This window comes from Enhydra lutris, unplaced genomic scaffold, assembly GCF_002288905.1.
Source record: "Enhydra lutris kenyoni isolate GAN:26980312 unplaced genomic scaffold, ASM228890v2 scaffoldscaffold14, whole genome shotgun sequence".
Classification (NCBI taxonomy): domain Eukaryota; kingdom Metazoa; phylum Chordata; class Mammalia; order Carnivora; family Mustelidae; genus Enhydra; species Enhydra lutris.
Window position 1 is genome coordinate 35,702,912 of NW_019154098.1, and position 25,046 is coordinate 35,727,957.

The 25,046-nt window shown below is 38.5% G+C and overlaps 1 protein-coding gene across 1 annotated transcript in view; it reads left to right on the forward strand.

Annotated features, from left to right (window-relative positions):
- LOC111146806 (ubiquitin protein ligase E3 component n-recognin 5) overlaps positions 1-25,046 on the forward strand; it is a 137,208-nt gene that overhangs the window by 45,856 nt on the left and 66,306 nt on the right. Inside the window, exons 5-11 of the mRNA XM_022502493.1 lie at positions 211-330; positions 11,734-11,923; positions 12,121-12,280; positions 12,874-13,023; positions 14,911-15,122; positions 24,527-24,643; positions 24,727-24,837. Of these exons, the coding sequence (XP_022358201.1) occupies positions 211-330; positions 11,734-11,923; positions 12,121-12,280; positions 12,874-13,023; positions 14,911-15,122; positions 24,527-24,643; positions 24,727-24,837 (1,060 nt within the window). The remainder of the gene's footprint in view (positions 1-210; positions 331-11,733; positions 11,924-12,120; positions 12,281-12,873; positions 13,024-14,910; positions 15,123-24,526; positions 24,644-24,726; positions 24,838-25,046) is intronic.

Here is a 25,046-nt window from a genome sequence, read left to right on the forward strand (position 1 = left end):
CAGGAGCGAGGGCTGGATTGCTAGGGGGCTATAAGTTGTTAGGCTTGCTCTTTCTTTGATGGGAAGGACACGTTCACGAGCGGTCGGGGAAGAGTGAGGCTGGTGTTTCACCACGATAACTCCCAGAGCAGTGAGGCTGGGAGTCCCAGGCTTGTGCCTAGTGAGTTTGGGACTGTTCTGTGACTGTTGTTCCTCCTGTTTTTTTTCCAGGTCAAAGTTGAACAGCAACTCGGGGGCGGGGAGGACATCGAGGCCCGGGAGGACAAGTGACTCCCCATGGTTTCTCTCAGGTTCTGAGACTCTGGGCAGGCTGGCAGGCAACACCCTGGGGTAAGTTGATGGCCTCCACTGGTCTGGGCCGGCGCTCTGTGAGTGCTGTCACTCCGAGACAGTGCCTCCTACGGTACTCAGCGGTGCCATGAGGAAAGCCCTGAATGCTGGGCAGGCGATCTTGTTGCTCATGGCATGGCAGCACCCAGGCTCTTGACCTTTTAAAAGTGTCTGATGTTGAGTTGTGTCTGTTATATCACTTACCATGTTGCCTGTGTTATTTCAGTTTTTCAGTGGTGCCAACTTTGGTCTCACTTAAGCTAATTCTTGGGTAAAAAATCTAACATTTCTTTCTAAGTTCCAAATCTGGTAGTTCTTTCTGAATTAATTTAGTGAGGTTTGAAAATCATGTAACTAAACCTCATAGCCTTTAATTAAGTTATTTTTATTTTTAAAGATTTATTTCTAGACAGAGTGCAAGGTGGGGGGGCAGGGAAAGGGGGAGAAAGGCAGATTCCCTCCCCTGAGCTGGGAGCCCGATGTGGGGCCTGATCCTAGGACTCTGAGATTATGATCTGAGCCAAAACCACGAGTCCGACGCTCAACCAACTGAAACATCTAGGCGCCCCAGATTCTTTTTATTTTTTTTTTTATCAAGATACAGTTGACATATAACATTCTATTAGTTTCAGATGTACAGTGTAATGATTTGATATTTATGCTTTGTGAAATGATCACCACAGTAAGTCTAGTTAACATCTATCCTCATACATAGTTTGTTTGTTTGTTTGTTTTTTAAGATTTTTATTTATTTGACAGAGCACAAGTAGGCAGAGCGGTAGGCAGAAGGAGAGGGAGAAGCAGGCTCTCTGCTGAGCAGGGAGCCTGATGCGGGGCTCGATCCCAGGACCCTGAGATCATGACCCAAGCCGAAGGCAGCTGCTTAACCGACTGAGCCACCCAGGCACCCCTTCCTCACTGTATATATTTACAGTATAATTTTTGTTTCTTGTGATGAGGATTTTTAAGATCTACTCTTAGCAACTTTCAAATACGAAATACAGTATTAACTATAGTCACCATGTTGTACATTACATCCTCATGACTGACTGACTTTATAACTGGAAGTTTGTACTTTTTAAAAAAATTATTTATGACACATATACTTCTAAAACTAGATAATCAACTCTTTCATTTTATCTGAAGTTGAGAAGATGTTAAAGAAATCATACACAAATTCTAAGCCAGATGATTTTACTCATTTTATACCTTGATTCTTTGATACCTAGATTTTCTGACACTACCTGATGAATGATTAGATAATGCCAAATCAGTCAAGTCAGCAGATGTGTTCAAAGGCTGCTCAGAGAAATAGAACTAGAAGCAGTTTAAATTGTTTCAAAATATGGTAAGAGAAGGAGGAAGGTTTTAAACATTTTTAAATGATTAAAAATATTTAACACTGTGAATTTCTAGGTAAAGTTAAATTTAAAAATTGAGAGCCCCAAATGCTATTGTTTCTTTGCCTTTTTGTTTTTATGCTGAACTAAAGTTTATTTTGAGGTCAGAGGAAGGTCATTTAGTGGAGTACATCCTTTATTTAGCTCATTCTGCGCTAGCACTATTAATAGGAAACATAGCTCTGGTCTTTAGTAAAATATTAAGTATCTCCTTTTAATGGTCCTGTGTACACAACTAATAACAGCAATACATGATAAAGAAATCTGAAAATGATATGTAATAAGTGAAAGGAATAACTATTATGTGTTATACCATGTCAGACTATATCTTCTTTAAGAAATTTGTTTAATTCATGAGAGACTCTTAATCTCACAAAACAAACTGAGGGTTGCTGGGGGTGGGGGGTTAAGGATAGGGTGGCTGGGTTATGGACATTGGGGAGGGTATGTGCTATGGTGAGTGCTGTGAAGTGTGTAAGCGTGACGATTCACAGACCTGTACTCCTGGGGCTAATAATACATTATATGTTAATTTTAAAAAATCTTAAAAAAAAAATAAGAAATTTGTTTAATTGCAGGGTCAGCAAACTACAGTCTATGGACTAAATCCATTCCCTCTTGATTTTATTAAAACAGGCATGCTTGACACTTTTACTGTCTGTGGCTGCTTTGTGCTAAGATGGCAAAGAGGAGTGGTCTCCACAAAGACTTTAGCTTACAAACCCTAAATAAACTATTTACTTGTCTGCTTTTTACAGAGAAAGTTTGCTGATCTGTTTTATTTTATCCATTTATGCGGTGGCATTTGTTAACTAATTTGTGTTCTGTATTTATTTTTAAATTAAAATTTCTGTTTTGAAATAATTTGATTTCCTTTTGTTGTTCTTAAAGTACATCATTGAAGTAATTTGACTTTTAAAAAGTTGTCCCCAGGGGCGCCTGGGTGGCTCAGTGGGTTAAAGCCTCTGCCTTCGGGTCAGGTCATGATCTCAGGTTCCTGCGATCGAGCCCCACATCGGGCTTTCTGCTCAGTGGGGAGCCTGCTTCCCCCCACCCTCTGCCTGCCTCTCTGCCTACTTGTGATCTCTGTCAAATAAATAAATAAAATCTTTAAAAAAAAAAAATTCCCCAAATGTAACTGTTAGTACAGTGATCAAAATCAGGAAATTAACAGTGATAAGTGCTTAATCTACAGTTTATTCACATTCCACTAACTGTCCCACTAACACCCTTTTCTCTGGTTCAGGAGTCAATCCAGGATCCCAAATTGCATGTGCTTGTCATGCTTCAGTAGTTTCCTCTAATCTGGGCCAGTTTCTCAATCTCCTTACTTTCTGGACCTTGATGTGTTTGAAAAATGTCCGATTATTTTGTAGAATGTTTGAATTTGTCTATTTCCTCATGATTAAACCCAGGTGACACATTTTCTTTTTCTTTCTTATTTAGAGTGGTTGTCAGGTTTCACAGCAAAAATGGGAGAAAGATACAGAGATTCCCTGTATACTACCTGTTTCTACATATGTATAGTCTCTTATCATCAACATCTCCTGCCTGAGCAGTCCATTTGTTAAAGCTGATGAAACTACACTGATCCATCAGTCTCACCCAGAGTCCATGGTTCCCATTCGGGGTCACCCTGGATGTTGTACATTCTGTATATAAACGTATGATGACATGTATCCTCCATCATAGTACTGGACAGAGGAGTTTCAGTTCCTTGAAAATCACCTGCACTCTGCCTATTCACCCGTCTCTCCCCTCTAACCCCTGGCAATGACTGGTGGTGTTACTGTCTTCATAGTTTGGTCTTTTCTGGAATATTGGTAGTTGGAATCCTGTGTCTGAATGTACTACAGGTTACTTATGCGTTCACCTACCGAAGGACATCTTGGTTGCTTCCAAGTTTTGGCAATTATGAATAAAAATTGTGTGCAGGCTTTTGTGGATATAAGTTTTCAACTCTAATACCACAGAGCACAATTGCTGGAACATACGTTAGGAGTATGTTTTGTTTTATGAGAAACTGGCTACTGTTTTCCAAAGTGGCCGTACCATTTTGTTTTCCCACCAGCAGTGAGTGAGAGTTCTTACTGTTCCACATGCTCACCAGCAAAGTTGGTGTTGTCAGTGTTCTGGATCTTGGCCATTCTAATAGGCATGTAGCGGTATCTCTTTGCTTTAGGTTCCATTTCCCTAGTGATGTATGATGTGGAACGTCTTTCTATATGCTACTGTATCTGTATTCACCAGAGAAGATACACAGATAGGTGTCTGTTAAGGTGTCTGTTAGGGAGGGTCTCTGGCCCATTTTTTGATCAATTGTTTTTTTTTTTTCTTTTTAAGATTTTAATTTATTTGATAGAGAAAGAGTGCATGCACACACAAGCAGGGGGATTTGCAGGCAGAGAGGGGGGAAGCAGGCTCCCCGCTGAGCAGGGAACCCCATGTGGGCTTTGATCCCAGGACCCTGGGATCATGACTTGAGCGGAAGGCAGACATTTAACCGACTGAGCCACCCAGGCGCCTCTCTATATAAGCTTTAGGCTCAGTTGTTGGTATACACAAAATAATACGCTAGGATTTGAGTGGGATTGCAGGTGAGGCATTTTTGTCAAGAATACGGCAGAAGTGGTGATGTTCCCTTCTCAGTGCGTCGTGTTAGGTGGCGTGTTAGGTGGCCCATGCTGTTGGTGCGTCTCTCCTAGTGGTGAGATTACCCCTGATTAGTTAGATAAGGTGGTGGTTGCCAGATTTGTCAACTATAAAGTTACTATTTTCCCCTTTGTAATTAATACGTATTATGTGGGGAAATTCTTTGACTAAGTTTTTTATTCTTATGCTTGGTTTTAGCATCCATTGGTGATTTTTTGCTTTAAGTATTTCTGTGGTGTTGGCCAAATAGTTATTTTTTTAAAATTTCTGTCATTCCTTTTACACTTACTAACTGGAATTCAAGCGTAAGGAAGAATTTTTCCTCTTTGTCCATTTATTTCTTGTTTATTCTACTTCTCCTCAGTTCTTTGTATCATATGGTCTCATGGATATTTTATTCCATAGTTCATTACTATTTATTATGTTGCTCAGATTGTCTTAGATTTAAGTTCTCTTTATAAATAGAACTTGATATAACCAATTAGAATAGAATGACAAATATGGCAGTGGAATTTTATTATTTTGCTAGTGAAATATGTAACATATAATAATAAACTGTAGTACATTTGATCTTGAATAAAACCTCTGTAGATCTACTCCAGAGAAGATTAGGTCTAATCTTAAGACTTAAAATGCAGAGAGAGGGACGCCTGGGTGACTCAGTCGGTTGAGCATCTGCCTTTGGCTCAGGTCATGATCTCAGGGTCCTGGGATCGAGTCCTGCATTGGGCTCCCTGCTCACCAGGGAGTCTGCTTCTCCCTCTGCCTTCTGCTCCCCCTGCTTGTGATCTCTCTCTCTCTCTCAAATCAATAAAATCTTAAAAAAAAAAATAAAATGCAGAGAGAGGCAATTTTTGAGTCCCCCTTGCACATCCTTGCCCACACTGCCTTTGTGCCCACTTTTTTCCTGTCCCTCACTCTCTTATCCACACACATGTCCCAGAACAAACTCAGCATGAGCTTTCTTTGGCATTTGATTCATGAGTTGCAGTATTGAGAAATGTCACAAATGTCACAGTGTCCACTAAGTCATTGCCAGTCGTTTGTTTACCTTTATTTGGCCTTGCAGATGTGTGCAAAGCGTAAGCAATCGAAGGCTGATTGTTTCTCTTGGCCTCCATGAAAATTCTCAGTTTGTTGATAGTGAAATTATGACCAAGTTATTTTGTAAATAAAGAAATTTTGCGGAGTCAAAATTATTTTTCTTTATGATACATTCCCCCCCCCCCCATGAGCTGCATAGTTGGTGTTTATTCCTCTTTCTCTGTTGATTACACTTAACTTTAAAGAAGTTTGCAATTTATAGCATGTAATAGAGAATCTAGGACAGGAAGATCTTGAGACCCCAGAGGGGATTCTCATCTACAGATTTACCAGATGCAACAAAAAATGAAAAAGGCCATCCCCATGGACCGTGGTCTCCTACCCCTTCCTTCATAGTCCAGGCTTGCTCCCTCTGAGTTGTGAATCAGGGAGTAAATTGTCTCTGTATTTGAGTGTTGCATTTGAAAGATTTTGGGGTAATTGGTTTTTCTTTCCCATCAGCATAGATAATTGATAATTGGTCATTTATTTTAACTGATTTTTTTTTTTTTTAAAGATCTTATTTATTTGACACACAGAGAGAGGTCACAAGTAGGCAGAGAGGCAGGCAGAGAGAGAGAGGAAGGGAAGCAGGCTCCCTGCCAAGCAGAGAGCCCGATGTGGGGCTTGATCCCAGGACTCTGAGATCAGGACCTGAGCTGAAAGCAGAGGCTTAACCCACTGAGCCACCCAGGTGCCCCTTTAACTGATCATTCTTAGAAATGCATAACAGACAAAATTTATGGGACCTGTAGTATTTTTCTCTTTGGCCTTTTCACTGTCAGCAGGTATTTGTGCTAAAGATTTCTAGTTGCTCCTGGTTCTTCCCTTTCATAGTTACTTAGATTTATCCTGGAAGATATTTCAGAAATCTCGTAGCTATTTTTGTTAAACTCATCTCAGACCAGGTTAAGGATAAGAATACCAGATTTACTTGGAAGAGAGTCAGTTATACTCAGTAGTAGGTTTAAAATGGGGATATTAGTATCTAAAGTCTCTTTATTCTGTTTGTTGTCACTGGATGTAATAGCTGATGGGGTAAGCTGCTTTTCATTCATTTGAGCTACCATGTTTCCTTTGGCGTCTCATCTGAGCTAATAATTAGCACTGGATTTGGAGTGAAAAAGCCAAGCAGGTCACTGTAATTGTAAACAGTTGAAGCTGTCTAGGTGGGTAAGGTAGTAGGTAGTAGAGCTGTGACAAAGTAAGTGGCAGCTTTTTAAACGACGCAGCTCATGAACTGATTATTATCAGAGGAGAAGACAGAGCCATTGCTGCTAAATGCAAACTTCTATGCCTCACCTCCACCCCCCCCCTTTTTTTTTTTTATAATAAGCTCTATGCCCAGTGTGGGGCTTGAACTGACAACCCTGAAATCGAGGGTCACATGCTCTACTGACTGAACCAGCCACATGCCCTTCTTTTGGTCCCCCAAAAGCTGTAATTCTGGATCTTAAAATGAATATCCTGACTTAAATGTTGGAACTGATTAATATTTTCATGGAAATAAGTATATACACTGTGCCACGCACCAATCATATATATAGTGTGTGTGCATGTCTGTGTGTATATGTTCTTTTAAAGAAATCTTTTATTTTAAAACAGTTTAGATTGACAGAAAAATTACGAAGATAGTACTGAGAGTTTTCATATATTCTGCACCCAGTTTCTACTGTTATTAATATCTAACATTGGTATGGTAAATTTTTTATAGTTAATGTATATTGATACATTATTATAATCCGAAGGCTAATAGTTATTGCTATTTCCTTAGTTTTCTCCTGTTGTCTTTCTCCTGTCCCAGGATCCCATCCAGGATATCACATTACATTTAGTCATCTCTTCAGGCTCCACCTGATTGTGATAGTTTGTCAGATTTGGCCTTATTCTTGATGATAATGATGATGGTGGTGGTGGGGTTGTGTGTGTGTGTGTGTGTGTGTGTGTGTGTGTGTGTGTGTGTGTGTGTGTTTTTAAACCAACCATCTAGGTTTATGGACAAGACTTGGTCCATGGGCTTTTAAGTTTGCAAGCTGGGGACTAATTCCTGTGGTGTGATTTCCTCAGTTGATTTCGAATCATTCTGTTACTTTGAGTACTTTGTAATAGGATCAGAATTGTAGGATTAATTCGATGAGCAAAGTACAGGTAATAGAAACTGGTTTTCCCAGTACTTTTGAGTTTAATATTAAAAATTACATAGTTCACTAAAATTATAGATGAAATTATAGATGAATTATATACTGTATTTTTTGACCACTACTAAATCTCTGTTAATGTATGCTTGGTTCACTATCTTATTCTCTCTAGATAGTGAGTTGATTGGGGAAGGAATGTTGAGGAGCTGTAAAGTAGGGAGACTGGTAGGTTGTTTGGATTGTGATAGAAGAAACACTCTGCACAGTGGGTATAAGTGGGAAAATGTGGTATACTTCTTGGTAACAGTCAAGTTAATGGGCAAATCAGAGGTATTTTGACATAAGTCTTTCAGCTAACCTCTGTTGAGGATTTGCATAGCAGAGAGTGCGGACTGGCAGCCATTGGTGTTTTGATGGAAGAATCCAGCAGCAAATTTGGGTATTTTAGGTTGGCTGATACGCTCACTCTTCCCTGTTATCTTAACGTCACTTGCTTATGAGCCCCTCATGGAGATTTGAGTTTATGATACCTGTAAGCTGTTATTATATCTGATCAGGTTTCTAGCATTATTTGCTTGGGGGAGAAATGGTATGCATTCCTTGGTGGAAATAAGCCACAAACTAGGACATTTTGGAGTGAAATTAATAGTTAGGCTCAGATAGTAGGCTTAAACAGGCAATATCTCAAGCAAACCAGGGCATATTGTCACCCTAAATATATATTGTTAAGACTTTTAGAATATGGTTCTCTGTGTTTTAAGTTAAAATAATATATTATTTCATATAATATATATATATAAAATAATATATTTAGCTTTGAATGTTAAAAAATTTCAAAAGTTGATCTGAGAGACTTTGATACCTTAATAGGAAACCATGAAGTAGAACTGCTGCTTTCATATTTGATTTGAATAACCTGTTTATGTTTCATTGTTCCTTTATTATTTCTATTGCATAATTGTTACAATTCATATAACTTGAAAATATGTACTTTCTAGAATATTGCTTTCTTTTGATAACACATGGCTTAATTTTTTAAATCACATAACAAAATTTACGTCTTAGCCATTTTAAAGTGTATACAGTTCAGTAATACTAAGTATATTCATGTTGTGGAACAGATCTCCAGAATTTTTCATTTCGCAAAACTGAAACTTTATACCCATTTTAGCCCATTGATCCCCTCTCCTTAGCCCCTGATCACTGCCATTCTACTTTCTGTGTCTATGAATTTGACTTAGATATCTAAGCAGATATCTCATATAACTGGAATCATACGGGTTTTGTCTATTTGTGACTGGCTGCTTTCACTAGCATAATAGGTTCGTGCATGTTGTAGGCTGTGACAGGATTTTTTTTCTTAAGGCTGAATAATATTCCAGTGTATGTATCTGCCACATTTTCTTTATCCATTCATCCTTTGATGGACATTTGATTGCTTCTACCTCTTAGCTACTGTGAATAATGTTGCTGTGAATGTGGGTATGCAGATATCTCTTGAGACTGTTTTACCTTCTTTTGCATATATATCCAGAAGTGGGCTTGCCTGGGTCATATGATAGTTATATTTTTAATTTTTGATGAACCTCCATACTGTTTTTCATATCATTGCACCATTTTACAATCCCACCAACACTGCGTGAGTGTTCCAATTTCTACACATCCTTGCTGCTGACACTTAGAATTTTCTGTTTTTGTTTTTTTTTTGTTATTGTTGTTTTTTGTTTCAGTAATACCCATTCTAATGGGTGTAAGAGGGTATCTTACTTAGTTCTGATGATTAGTGATATGGAACATCTTTTCATATGCTTGTTGGCCATTTGTGGTCAGCTTTGAAATGTGTATTCATATCCTTCACCTAGTTTTTAATGAGTTATTTTTTGTGTTGAATGTAGGAGCTCTTTATATATTCTGGATATTAGCCCATTATCAGATATATGATTTGCAGATATTTTCTCCCATTTTGTAGGTTGCCTTTTCACTCTTGATTATGTCCTTTGAGGCACAAAGTTTATAGGTTTGATATAGTTCATTTTATCTGTTTTTGCTTTTAGTGCTTGTCCTTTTGGTGTCATATCTTAAGATCCCTGCCAGATCTAACATGAAGCTTTTCCCCTATGTTTTCTTCTAGGAATTTTGTTGCATGTAATGTATGATAAGTGTGATATAACATAAGGGGCCAGTTTTATTCTTTTGCAGAGAGATAACTAATTTTCCCAGCATCACTTGTTGAAGACACTGCCCTTTCCCCATTGAGTGGTTTTGGCACCCTTGTCAAAGATCATTTGACGGTGCATGCAAGATTTTATTTCTGGGCTCTCTATTCTGTTCCCTTTGTTTATTTGTCTTTATGCCAGTAGTTCTGTAATAATGTTTCAAAATCACAAAGTATGAGTTCTCTAGAATTTTGTTTCTCTTTTCAAAATTGTTGGCTCCTGGTCTCTCCAGACTTCACATGAAATTTAGAATGAATTTCTATTTTTGTAAAAAATATTTTGTAAAAATATTTATTTTATTTTATTTTTTGTAAAAAAAAATACCAGTGGGATTTTGATAGTGATTGGAATGAATCTGTTGCTTTAAGTAATAAGGACATCTTAACAATATTAAGTCTTCCAGTTCATGAACATGAGGTTTGTGTCTTTTTATTTGTGCCTTCTTTAAATTTTCTTAGCCGTGTTTGAAAGCTTTTAGTATACAAGTTTCACCTCCCTGGTTAGGTTTATCCTTAAGGTTTGTTTTTTTTTTTTCTTTTCTTTCTGATGCTATTGTAAATGGAATTGTTTTCTTAATTTCCTTTTTGTTAATGGAATATACTTCTAATGCTCCTTTATTTATCTTTTGGTCTGTGAATGGTCATTACCATTACAATTATGAAATCTGGTACACAGCTGAGATGAAATAATGGTTCACACTGTAGCCCTGAGAATGCAAAATACTGTTTTTCTCTAGAATTATCTTGGGTGGTTCTCAGGCTGTAGTTACAGATACACAGAAGCAATAGAGTACATCAGCGAGGGTAGAAAGCCATCAATAAGGGTGACACACGCCAGGTTTTCTGGAGATTTTTTTTCCATTTTACTGTGGAAACTTTTAAAAGTTTTGTTTTGTTTTGTTGTTGTTTCTTTGTTTTTGTTTAGACAGGGATTGGGCTTTCCAGTTAAGTGATAAGAGATCGAATAGTTGTATATTAATTTGAGAATTGTTATGGTGTGTATAGTCAAACATTTTTAAGGGAGAAAGAGACTTGGAAAATCAAATTTAAACTAATTCTTTTTGCAGTGGGAAGTTGAAGGTCTCAGTCTTAGGTGAGTACAGTGAAGAGTAGTTAAGAATAAAGTAGCTTTCTCTATATCGAATGATCTCTTAAGTATTAGATTGATTTTAAAGAGGCATCAACTATACTCTTTTTTTTTTTTTTTTGGTAAAAGAGACTGGCACTCATGATTTCTAAGGCTAATGTGGTTTCGGGGAATGTTTTCTTTAAGATCCGATTGAATGCAGAAAAGCAATTGTTTATGGTTATCTAGCTTAGTTGATCTGAAGATCCTTAATGCTTATGTTGGGGGCAGAAACTGAAGATGGAAAAGGATGCCCTTTCTAAGTTTTCTCATACTTAAGAAAAAATTACTAATTATTTTAAATAGTAGGTTCTTTTTGGTCAAGGTAGTTAATAGTGCTAAATATTAATGGATAGATACCTTTGCAAATTAATGTTTCATTCCATGCAAAGCAGTTTGAGTCCTAAACTCTGAATTATACTTTTTGTGTAACACATTGTTGATAGTTAATGTCTGATGAGTGTTTCATGAAGAGGCAAGGTGTGTCCTATAACTCATTCTAGGAGTGACTAGGAATACTTGGTATGTGGAGCTTCAAAACATGATTTCAAAAGATGCAAAAGTGTGATACATACCTTTCTAAAGAGTGGATTTACGTGTAATTATTTAAAAAATTGAATCAGTTTTATTATAAGGCTCAGTTATATTACCTTGTTCTATTAAAATACTGTAAAATGTATGTCAGACAAATAGCTTTGTCTTCACTTACAGAAATGAATGTGAGACACAAGGTGATCTTTTCTGAGTGATTGTTTAAAATGCTAATTCTCTAAATTTTTTATTATTTAGAAGTCGATGGAGTTCTGGAGTAGGTGGAAGTGGAGGAGGATCCTCTGGTAGGTCATCAGCTGGAGCTCGAGATTCCCGCCGTCAGACCCGGGTCATTCGGACTGGACGGGATCGAGGATCTGGGCTTCTGGGCAGTCAGCCCCAGCCGGTTATTCCTGCGTCCGTCATTCCAGAGGAGCTGATTTCACAGGTAGAGATCCTGTAGAACACTTCACATAAGGCAACAGAATAGGATGAGATTTAACTGAATATCTTGGGCTATCGTCCTGGCTCATAGCCATGGATTGTGAAATACTGCTTTACTGTCATTGTGCCTAGAAAGCCGATTTGATAAAAGTGTAAGCAAAAGAGAATTAGCATAGCAGTCTTCTTTATTTTTTATTTCAGGCCCAAGTTGTTTTACAAGGCAAATCCAGAAGTGTCATTATTCGGGAACTTCAACGAACAAATCTTGATGTAAACCTTGCTGTAAATAATTTACTTAGCCGGGATGATGAAGATGGAGATGATGGGGATGATACAGCCAGTGAATCTTATTTGCCTGGAGGTTGGTGGATCACCATCATGGTTTTCTCCTCTCTGAAGGAAGAGACTTTTTTAACTAGGGAATGGAATTTTAAAGTACAGTGGATTTTCTGATGGTTTTTCCCAAAGTGGTAGATATTTCTCATTGGAGTGTTTAATTTGATCATAAAATACTTTTAAGGGAAAATGAGAAATGTTTTTGCTCAGTAAACTTGTGTTTGGTTCCAGTAGAGACATGGATGTATGTGCCTGTCTTTATCACTGGCTGACAGATGATTCTGGGATGTTGTTTTTTGATGCCCTTATTACTGAATATGTAAAAACTCTATTTAGATTTTAACTGCATTCATTATCTTTGTGCTGTTACAAATATATTAGTTTTTTTTTTTCTTATGATTACTTAGTAGTTAGCCCAAGTGGCGATCATGCATTTCATGCTCTTTAAAATCTTTGTCTATAACGTTAACTTTATTTCCTAGGTAGTTATTACCTTTTTTCCTCAGAGTGTATCAGTAGTTAGCATCTCATTTTTATCTTATTTAATTTTCAGAGACCTTTCAGTGGTCTACAGATATTTTCCGTATCTGCTTTATTTATATTTGTTTCTGTTTATAGAGGATCTTATGTCTCTTCTTGATGCTGACATTCATTCTGCCCACCCAAGTGTCATTATTGATGCCGATGCCATGTTTTCTGAGGACATTAGCTATTTTGGTTACCCTTCTTTTCGTCGTTCATCACTTTCCAGGCTAGGCTCATCTCGAGGTAATTTTGCATTATTTCTTTGTGATCATTGGCTGGCTGTACAGAGAGATAGTGGTAGAATTCATTGTGTTTGAACCTCTAATATTACAGTAATTATGTAATAATAAATTACTACTTATTAGTGTTTTGAGTGCTTTGGTATTAAACTAGTTATTTTTGATTTTGAAGAGCCACAGATAGTACTTTACTTTAGAGATGATCTTACCAACATTGTGGAATACTTACCAAGGGTTATGACTTACCTGCCTATATTTTTAATCAGGCATATGGATTCTGAACTAAAAGCAGAATTCTACTTTACAGTGACATGCAGCATTCAGAAAACAAGTCTCTTTAGTTTATTTGATTAAAATACAGTGATTATTCTGTTCATTTTAACCCACTGAGCCACCCAGGTGCCCCTGTTCTGTTCATTTTAAATCTTGGTTAGCTGGAAGAGTGAAATATGAAAAAATTTAATAGAATGGGATTGGTCAGTAATAAATATGTGAAAATGATTATCTTATTAAAATGTTATTTTCAAAAGTTTGAAATCCTTCAAAGGTATAATAAATAGTAGAAGATAGAAGATTTTGAAATCATACAAATCTAAGACTTTCCGTTTGTCTGTTGGTATAGATTTAGCTTGTATTTTAACCTTATTAAGTCAGTATTTTTACTTGCCAGAATGTAAAACTGCTTGATTGAAATAACATACAAGAAGCGGTTATATATTACTTACTGATCATTAGTAAACTAGAAAAGATGCCATGTTATATTAAGACCTTGCTGCAAATATCTAGTACTTAAAAGCAAAGTTTAAAAAATAACAAATCTCTGATGATCTTTTAATATATTGAACTTATTATGTAATAGCTTTAAATATTTTTAAATAAATCCACACTTGATTGCCTTAAATATATCAAGTATTGCATTTTCAAATATTCAATATTGAGCTCAAATAACTCCTAAATTTCTCCCTTTTGCTTTTCTGTAGGTCATTCTGTGTAGGCATTATTTTTTATCCGAACCATATGAAATTGCTGGTACTTGACCATATTTGACCTGTACGGATGGCAATTTCATATGGTTCAATTTAATAATACTGTTTCTAGTCCTTATCCAAGTCCTGGAAAGTATATTTTGATTACCTACTTAAAATAAATAATGTATGAGCAAACAAAAAGAACAAAACCAAAAACAAACCGAAAACAAAGCTGGTTTCAGAGAGTTTGTAGGCTAATTGCAGGGGAAGCAATCTTTGTAAGGAAATCTTTCTGTAAAGATTATTAAAAGAAAAAAAGAAGCTTGTCTGGTTCTCAGAAATGTGTAAATGAGACTGATCATGAAGATCTGCCTCTAAAATTAAACAAGGCCTTGAATTATAAAAATTTTTATAGTTAACGTTAATGGATTTGTATTTTAGCCTTTTCACATTTTTTCCCTGTATGTGTAGGGTTTTGTTTTTGTTTTTGTTTTTTGTTTTTTGATAACTGAAGACACTCTAACAAATACTCTTTTTTGGTTTACATATGTAACTAACGTGTTGAAATTCTAATTTATGCGTATTTTCTAATAAAGTTATGGTAAGCATTTTTAATCGAAGCCAAAAATTTTGAACTCCATTTTAAAAATCCAGTTTAAAATAAAGTAATTCTGCTCTAAAAACATGTAGTTGGAATTCAAAAAAATCTGCCTCTACATATAGTGCTTAAAAATACTAGTTTATAATCTTCATACCTTCGCTTGAAAGAGTTAATGTTTTGAATGTTGCATGTCAGGCTTACTAGATATACATTTACATTAAATTTTTGTGAGTAGATAAACTGCTGTTAGTTGCATCCTGAAGGGTCTTTACTAGAGAGTGGCTTACTTTTATCCCACTGGTGTGACCCAATTGCATACCAGTTCTCCTTCTTCCCTTAGAGAGAGACTCTGAGCTGTTGCGTGAACGTGAATCCGTTTTACGTTTACGTGAACGAAGGTGGCTTGATGGAGCCTCATTTGATAATGAAAGGGGCTCCACCAGTAAAGAAGGAGAGCCCAACATGGATAAGAAGAATACACCGGTTCAAAGTCCAGTATCTCTAGGAGAAGATTTGCAGTGGTGGCCTGATAAGGTATTTGGAAAAATTCCCACCCTTTCCATTTAAATGGATTCCTGGCAAGCCCCACCCCCTCAAAAAGGTTTCTGTTTTACTTCAGATTTTTGTATTACCATTATTTAAACACACAGACGTAAAAATGGTATTTTTGTTTTGTTTTAAAATAGACCTAGAACATCTTTATTTTGCACTGTATGAGTCATCTTAGTGAGATATGCTCAGTGATGCTATTATTTAGGTTTTTTGTTTTATTTTTTGTTTTTCCTGCTTGACGAAGTAAATCAGAGAAATCGGGCTTGGAGTTCCAGATAACATATCAGCATTCTGTTTCAGGACTTGTTTTCTGGTGATAATTTTGCCAATAATTGATGGCCCTTTGTAGAAATTTGTTTTGTAAAGTCAGTGAACCCCAGTTACTCTGGGGCAAGTTCATGGTCATTGATACAAGGATGCATGTCAGGGCAAGATTAGGGATCTGTGTTTCTTTGATTAGTTAGCTGTCCTGTTTCATGGCAGTGAATTCCAACAGACCCTTTGCTCTAAACACCGTGGGAGACAAAGCTGTCTGAACGGGAATGGACTAGGGGAGTTCTGGTCTGCATCCTGAGGGAGTTCTGGTCTGCATCCTGAGGAGAAGCATCCAGGATTTGTTAAGTTGATTTGAATCTTTAAAAATACATTACTGCCGTGTCTGAAGCAGAGTATCTACATCCTGTTAATGCCATGGAGGTTTCATGTCGTAGGTGCTTGGTAACGGCTCCTGTAGGAAGCCATGTTTTCTGTCTCTCTTTTGATGTGCCTTTTTCTTATTTCCAGAGCCAGTGGGTAGGAAATTTTCTTAAGTAGAAGTAAAGTAAAAGAACGTAAGAACTTTGAGGTTAATTTCTAGCAGATACAGAGATTCTGATAGGGATTTCTTTTCTTTCTTTGAAGTTGAATTTGAATTCGGAGTATTAAAGGAAGATATTGTTTAGCTTTCTGAATTTGTTTATCTTTTATAGTAATTGTGAATCTTGATGTAGTTCATTTATTTTCCTCTGTATTCAGCTCATGTGGAAAACTTGAATGCAAGAAGGAACATGCATTTTAATCAGTCTCTTTGTAAGCAAAAGGTTATTCTGTTTTTTTTGGCAGCTGACAGACTTTCCCTGAATTGGCATTCTCTTGTTTCCACAAAACTAGACATGTCCTAAGTTCTGCTTTCATTCCATATGGTAGAAGGTGATTTAAACCTAGGCCTCTTCCCTGGCGTCCCCCCCCCCCCCCTGCCTTCCCCCCCCCCTTTTTTCCGTACATTGTTTTGTGTTTCCTATTTCTCTTGCCTGGATCATATTAGGTTGGCTCTCCTCTGTGTTGGCAGGAAGTAATAGAGGACTCAAGAATTTTGTTTTAATAATGCCATCACATATATATTAGTCTGGGCTTCTTTATCATGTATTATTTTTGATGAATGAAAGTATTTTAAACAGTACAAGTTTAATAAGCTGCTTTCCCGGCCAGTGTATGCTCTCATAGATTTAGCCAGGCTTTGTTGGTCTTTACTGATGGGCGTGTTTTTAGTACAGCTTGTTTTCAGAGACAGTTAATAAGTACATCATGAAACACACTAGTATGTTATTTCCTTTATGTTTAGTTATTGAATGAAGGAGGAATAGGAGTGTGTGAAACAAAGTATATCCTACCTATAGCGTTTTTTCTATAAAATACCTTATTTAAAATATTGTCACTGAAACAGAGGATCATGGGGGGAGAGAGGGAAAAATAAAACAAGATGAAACCAGAGACGGTGACAAACCGTAAGAGACTCTTGATTGTAGGAAACAGGTGAGGATTGCTGGAGGGGAGAGGGGCGGGGTGATGGAGTAACTGGGTGATGGACATTAAGGAGGGCACATGATGTTACGAGCACTGGGTATTTTATAAGATTGATGAATCACTGAACTCTACCTCTGAAACTAATAATGCATTATATGTTCAATAATTGAATTTAAATAAGAAAAAATGTCACTGGAAAAGATCCACTTTTTATTAGCTTATGATTGGAATTTAGACATCAAAAATAACAGTTTAGGGAAAGAAAATAGCTTAAGCCTAATCAGACTTTTGAGCATTGTCACAGTTATCAGCAAGCACCAGTCAGTGATTTGCGGGTGGCTGCTACCCTCAGAGAATGCAGGGAGCTATTAAAGGGAAAAAGACATGGCCTGCAGCTAACTTTCAGACAACATGAGGAACGATCTTGAAGGGGCATAAGACCAATACTACATGCAGAAATAGGTAATATGTGGGACTGTATTGGTCCCCCCTAATTGGAGGTGGTGATCCCTTAGAAGTACAAGGGTTTTGGGGGACAGCTTGGTAGGTGATCCAGGGTCAGGTTGAGAGTGCAGGGAGATAAAGCGTTGTCAGCACACACTACTTAAAAGTAGTGTCTTTCTCTTTTTTCTTTTTTGAGGGGAGTGAGGGGGGTCAAAGAATGCCTCCCAGTGTAATTTCAGAAATGACCTAATTCAGTATTTTTAAATTGTAAGTTTGGGTAGTAAGCATAGTATTTTCACTCTGTGTTTTGTAAGGGTTCATGAGAAATTCCATTGGTAAATTATGTGGATTAGTACTGACTTTCCTAACACCTCTGTAGAGAAACAGCACCTTCTTCCAAAATCCTCACCATTTTGTAGCCTGATAAATTAGTTCCTTTAATAGTGGAGTGAGTGCTCTCTTTTCATTTCTTTAAAACCTTTTGCAGTATAATCTTGAACTGAAAATATTTTAGGTAACCTTAGATTTAAATATTTCCACGAGTTATTCTTTGAGCTAAATGTCAAAACTAGTATATGTAAGAACATACTTGGGAATGCTTATGACTGCTGGTGGGACTGTAAATTGGTGCAGACACTATGGAAAACAGTAGGGAGGGTCCTCAAAAAACTAAAAATGGAACTACCATATTATCCAGCAGTTCCACTTCTGGATGTTTATACAAAGAAAATGAAAACACCCCAAAAGATGCACGTACCCTTATGTTCATTGCAGCATTATGTAGAATAGCCAAGATATATGGAAATAACCTTAAATAGCCATCATTGGGTTGTGGGTAAAGAAGATGTAATACATACATATACTCACACATATACTTGAATATTATTCCTCCATAAAAAAGAAGGAAGTCTTGCCGTTTATGACAACATGGATGGTACCTCCAGGGCATTATGCTGGGTGAAATAATTCAGAGAAAGACATACTGTATGGTCACTCATACCTAGAATCATCAAATCAAAACAAAACACCAACCTCATAGATACAGAGAACAGATTGGTGGGTACTGGAAGCAGGGTATCGAAAAGTAAAATGATCCCACGGTTCTGGGATCAAGCCCTGCATCAGGCTTTCTGCTCAACGGGGAGCCTGCTTCCCCCCTCTCTGCCTGCCTCTCTGCCCACTTGTGATCTCTGTCTGTCAAATAAATAAATAAAATCTTAAAAAAAATTGTTAAATAAAAAGGCATAAAAGTTTTTTCCCTTACTCATTTTTCAGCATCTTAAAAAATATGATGTTGAAGGCTCCAGGAAGACACAGGTGAGGGTCATTCAGTCAGTGTTAATTTAATAACCGTGATTCAATGCGTACTTTCTGTTAGGCCTTTTGCTTAGGTGTTAGGGTAAGAGTTTTGTAGAAAGCAGAACAATGATGTTAATGCTCTGGAGTAAGTACCATTGTAGAATTAGGTACAAGAGGCTCTGGGGAACCACAGGAGGCCAGAGCAGTTGCTAAGAGTGTGGACTCTAGAGCCAGACTACTGGAGTGTTCCTATCCAGGCCCTGCCACTTACTAGCCGTGTGGCCCTGGTCAAGCCCTTTAACCTCCCTGGGCCTTTGTTTCTCATCTGTAAGATGGGGATAGTAATGGTTTTTACGTGGTAAGATTGTTATAAGAGGTAAATGACTCAGTATATGTAAAGTGTAAAGAGGAAGGAGAAGCAGGGTCCTGTTCTACAAACTGAACAGGTAGTTTCTGTAGGTCATAGAAAGGTAGGAGCCCAGTGGGTATTCCAAGTGGGACCATGTGGCAGTTGTATTTTGTGTGCCAGATTCTCTGCTGGTACAGAGTTGGGCACAAGCTGAAAGAGATACAGACCGTGTCCTTGGTCTCACTGTACTATAAAATGCAAGAGATGAAAACATTTCATTACGATAGTAATATAGCATAATAGTAAATTAATGGGTAGTCTAGTCCATATCTACCTAAGGGAGAAATGGAGGGAAGGCCTTTAAGTCCAAGATCATGGTCACAGTTGAAGTAGCTAAGTTTATACTAGTTTTTGAGTCATTTTACTCGAGAATGTCAACATTCTTAATTAGGCTTCCCTGTCTCTTCATCCATCATTCCTCCCTCCCTTACCAACACTCTGCTGTCCCCCATTTCTCTCCCTCTTGCTGTTTGCTTTTCATATTTTGTATTTCTGGAAGTAGCTGTGATAATTCAGTTACGTTGGTAAGAAGATGCAATCTTGCCAATAGGTGGTTATCTCACATGGTTTCATGTCACTTTTCAGTTGTTTTGAAATGTACTTTTCTCAGACTAGAAATTTAGTTCTATGTTGCTGAATGTCTACGTGCAAAATGTAAGTATATATATATTTATGCCAGCCTACTTCCAACAAGAATCTGAGGTGACTTATAAGGGAAAAAAGATGCAGCTCCAGTCACAAAAGACTTAACCAAGAGAATCCCCAGATAAGAGTGAAGAGACGTGGGAGGGAGAGGAAGGAGTAAAGTTACACAGAAATCCGTGCTGAGTAAATCTGTTGAAGCTGAACATAAAAATAAAAACTTCGCTTTGTGCCCCATAACAGACAGATGCTTTCAGTTGATCCTTTATTTTCAGCAAATTGTGAGAGAAGCGTGTGGTGAGAGTCGTGTGGTGGGCGACGAAGGAAACACCGGGTGGGGCAGGCCGGTGCTGTTAATTTGCAGCCCCGTTCCTTACGGTTGTGGACTCGTTTTCATATGGTCTGAGCGAAGATAGGAAATTAGATTCACACCGGTCTTTTGAGCTGTAGAGTTGCATGTGAGTCTCTGTTTCCGTGAGTGGTGGTACGAGCAAATAGCCCCAGGACACTTGGCTCCTTGCTTCAGCTGCTGGAGCAGCCGGTGGATCAAACTTGTTGATCATACTGCTTTACCTGCCTGGTGCCAGAAGGGCAGGTTGAGAGGGGAGAGGTCTTTGTTGTTGTTGTTGTTGTTTTATTGACACTTGGAAGCTTCCAGGTAGTAGTACCTATTAAGAATTAGCTAATGTGTCACAGATGCAATTTAATAATGAAATAAGAGCAGAAGCAGAAACGGTCATAAAGAGGGAAAGAAGGCAGGCATAAGGAGACTAGGGAAGGAAAAATGAAGTGTGAGGAAACACAGTTGACCAGATTCCACGGAGTGACCTTTAGTTGTAATTCCATCCACTTCAAGCTAATACATGGTACGTTCCTGTTGGTGCTGGTACTTACTGGGAAAGCTAGTGTTGGCTGGTAGTAGGCAAGTTAAACGAAAAAGAAGAAGGTAAAATCCATGTTTTCTGGGAGAGGTTTAGGAGTAGAAAGACCAACTTTTTCAAAATTGATGTCACAAAATGTAGATGCGGTCTGCGGTATTCATGCTGCTGGACTATGTGCTTTGCAAGTTTTGGCCTGTAGGTAATTCCTATCTTATTTTTGACAGTTTCTGTCTCCTTTTGGGGAGGGATTTCTAGTTTGGTTGATTACCTCAGTTCAATTACTTAGTGTCCTTCAGACAATTGGAAATTTATTGAGTACTTCAACCACTAGTGACTTGATTTTTGTTTAAAAAAAAAAAAAAAGAGGGCTACAAACTACTAATCTTTAAGGAAACATGCATATCTACTTTTTCCTGTTGGGTAGAAGCAGGCCCCAACTTGCTCAGAGGCAGCCATTATTACTTCATTAAAATAATAAAAACAATGTTTTCTATGGCATTATGAAATGAGTGAGCTAAAATACTGTTCTTTTGTGTTGTGCTTGATTTTTTTTTTTTTTTTTTTTTTGTATTTCTTTACATAACGAATCTAAATAAGGGCAGAAGCAATAGGTGATTATTCCATCATCCTCCTATGATTGGACACACAAATTTTCCACATTGTCCATAATGGATTTTCAGGGCCTTTGGAGTTCAGTTAGCTCATTCAGGACTTAACCTGGGGAACCCTGGCCTATCTTGGGAGGATATAGGTAAGTCACTTTTGAGGGCCCTTGTGCACCATACTCTTGCCATAGGGATGATTTGTTTAGGATTATACTGCTCTGGCAAGGCCTTTTAACTTGGAGAAGTTGGGAGTTAAAATTCATTTGTTCGTTCAGTTATCCAGGTGTTCCTGCTGTGTGCCATGTGCCAAGCTGACCTGTGGGAGTGTAGGGGTGACTATGGTGCAGACCTTCCCACAGGGGATTCAGTGGGGAAGACAGACATTCGCATGCAGCATCACGTGTTCACAGTATGTGATCAGTGGTAGACTGATGGCGTGTGGACAGTGCTCGGGGTTCACGGCGGGGAATGACTAATACCACCTGAGGGATTTGGCAGAGACTTCACAGAGGAGATGATATCCGAGCAGCATTTTTAAGGTTAAGTAGGCACTGACCAAGATGCAGAGGCATTCCAAACATATCAGGCATGGGGCCCGAGTCATGAAAGGGCATGGTGTATTTGTGGAACAATGAGAAATTCAGACTTGCTGCATGTAGTAGGGAGTAGGAGAAGGGCAAGATGGAGCAAGACTGCGTGTGCCCCAGGCAACCCGCCACAGGGTTAAGATGTTCTGGAGTCACTAGGAAGCAGACAGAGTCCTTAGAGAAGTGACATGATGAAAATTGTGGGTTTCTCTTTATTTATTTATTTTTTACGAGGTGAGCATTGTTGGCACTGTGGGAGAAGGATAGGAATAGGACACAAATCAGGAGTCTTTTCAGAGGCTGGTAGAACTGTGGAAAGGAATTGTGAGCATTTCAAGCAAAGCAGTGGCTGCAGGGACCAAGGAAGGGGAGAATCTGAGGAATCCGAGGCAAAGGCAGCTCTGGTTCACTTGTCACTGTGTTGTTGAGAGAGAAGAGGAGGAGGTGACAGAGTGCCCAAGTTTTCATGTCTCTCTTCTGTTACAAGGTGGGTGATGGATGTCATTCATGGAGAGGGCCTGCAAGGGGCGTGCAGCTTTGAAGGATATGATACATTCATTTTATAGACGTTCTGGTGCTTTCAAGCATCCAGGTAGATAACTCCTGCGGGATTAGTGTGGCGGTGAGAGATTTGGCGCCCCAGTGGCTGCTGTCCATTAGGCTGAGAGCGGAGCATAATTTGTATAAAGGGACAAGAACAGAATCTGGGGCAGGGAGTGCATGATGGTAGGAAGGAGATGGAGATAGTAGCCATGAAAATAGGAAGAAGACCACTAAGGGGTAGTGACCTGTGAATAAGGGACAGGAGAGGTTCCAGAACAGATGAACAGGGTCAAATGGTTGGAAGAGCTTAAAGAGAAGATGGGTTAATTAAGCTCGTGAGGCTGATATGGTACGGTTCTAGCTCTGAGTGAAAGCTGGTAAAGTGAAGCATATGCCAAGCAATTCACTTTACCATGAGTAGGACTGAAAAGAAAGATTAGTTGGGATGGTTGTTGGGGTTATGGGAGAGACTTACAGCTCATGTGTGGAGGTTACCTTTAGATAAGAAAGAAGGATGCTGCTTTTTCTGAGATGAAGGTGGGGAGGAGAGGAGAATGGTGTTTTTTTGTTAAACAAATCAAGAAGAACGGGCATTTTCAGCAAGCTTGTTCTTTTCTGGGTGAGTAGGAGGTAAAGTTGGGGGCCGAGGAACCACAGTTGAATTTGAGCACTTACTTGTGCTGGGCTCTGTGCTTTTGTACCTTATGGATGTTAGCGGTCTTTGGTTTTTTATCCTCTCCTCCTTAGAGGTGAAGAAAGAGGGTTCAGGGAAATTATAAAACCTACCCAAAGTCACATGCTTGATAAGTGTTGGATCCCGGTTAGGGGCTCACGGGATCAGATTCCGTTATCCTTTAAGCAAAGAAGGCTAAGGAATTGTGAGGCGGAGATGTTAGGATTTGATTCAGCAAGCGTCCTTGGAGAGAGTCGATGACATTTTTCAGACCCCTGTGGAGAAGGGAAGAGAGGAATTGCTAACTTGTAGAACTTCACATTTGGTCTCCCATCCCTCTGTGGAATGACTTGAAAATAGGGCTGATGTTGTTAAAAGGGAAGGTTAAAATGCATGTTCTTTTTAACCTGTAGTTACATTATAAATTGTGGCTGACTTCATAGGCTTCAGCTTAGCAGTGCGCCCATCTGACCAGGTAAGATTGGAGTTTGACAGAAAAGCAGAATGACGACATTGGTTCAGCATATTTCAGAGCCAGAATTCCGAAGAGAAGTGGTGTATAGACCAGTAGCAAAAGTATAACCAAAAGTCTCTTACCTGGCAAGTTTCGCTCTGTGATTTCTGGGTAGCGTCACGACTCGGATCGTAGTAACATATTAATGTGAAAAAATTATTATTGATACTCATTTACATTTATTGTCTTAGATTTTTAGAATTTATTTGCATTGAACTCCTGGAGTGAAGCTGGTCCGAGTGTTGGGGGTTATTGTTAAGCTGAACTCCTGGCATGTGCTTTACCTTAAAACATTAAATGAACTTCTGCCTTTAAATATATATATACATATATATATATGAAAAAAAACCCCAAAACAAACAAAAAAACAACAATGTAGACCTTTGTTTCAACAGCTTGGAAGAGCCTAGAGGGAAGCAGTCTTCTGTCTTGACACTTGACTCTCCCAGCTGCAGCTTCAGCTTCTTAAGCTTCTTACTGTTGTTTCTTCATTTGGCAATTTATTGAGTGTGCCTACTCTGTGCACTGTTCTCTGAAGTGGGGCTATGGGGGTGGACCAGACAAAGCTTATATTTAAGTGAATAAACTATCAATGAATAATACAGTATGTCAAGTTGGGAAAGGTCGTCACCTGAAAAGAAAGTAGAGGAAGGAGACGGAATATGAGAATGGTGGTTTTGTAGGCAGTGTGGTCAGATGTTTCATTTGAGCAGGCTTGATGAAGGAGAGGGGTTGGGTCACCTAAGAAACAAGGCAAGAGAATACCAGGGACTTGGCAGGTCCTGCGGGCGTGGTCCAGGAGCCGAAAGGAGGCGCATGTGCCCGGAGTACAGGGAGCAAGTTTAGGGAGCAGCCAGGGCCGGGGTCTTGCAGGCTGTGCTGAAGACTTGGCATAGGTGTGATTTACATGTTCACAGAATGAATCCAGGTTTGACGAAGTGATTAAAGCCATTATTAGGTTTGGCGATTGTTATATTTATCCTCTTGTACTATTTTTCACTTTATAGGATGGAACAAAATTTATCTGTATTGGGGCTCTATATTCTGAGCTTTTGGCTGTCAGCGGTAAAGGAGAACTTTATCAGTGGAAGTGGAGTGAATCTGAGCCTTACAGAAATGCACAGGTATGTTATCATATTAAAGCTGCATTGAATAGCGCTACATATTGACACACAAAATGGTAATCCTGTTTCTTATACTTTTAAAGAATCCTTCACTACATCATCCACGAGCAACATTTTTGGGGCTAACCAATGAAAAAATAGTCCTGCTGTCTGCAAATAGCATAAGAGCGACTGTAGCTACAGAAAATAACAAGGTACAGAACACTGGGCATTGCTTGAGAAACATTTCACGCTTAAATTCTTGGTTTTCTTCCTCTCCCTGCCCCTTCTCCATCTTTTCATTTTCTGTCTTTCTAACTAGATCCACAAACACAAAGCATCTCAAACCTAAGAGAGTAATCTAATGTATAATCTTTTTGTTGCTGGTTTATCCCTATATTATATTATCCCTTTGGCGGGGAGC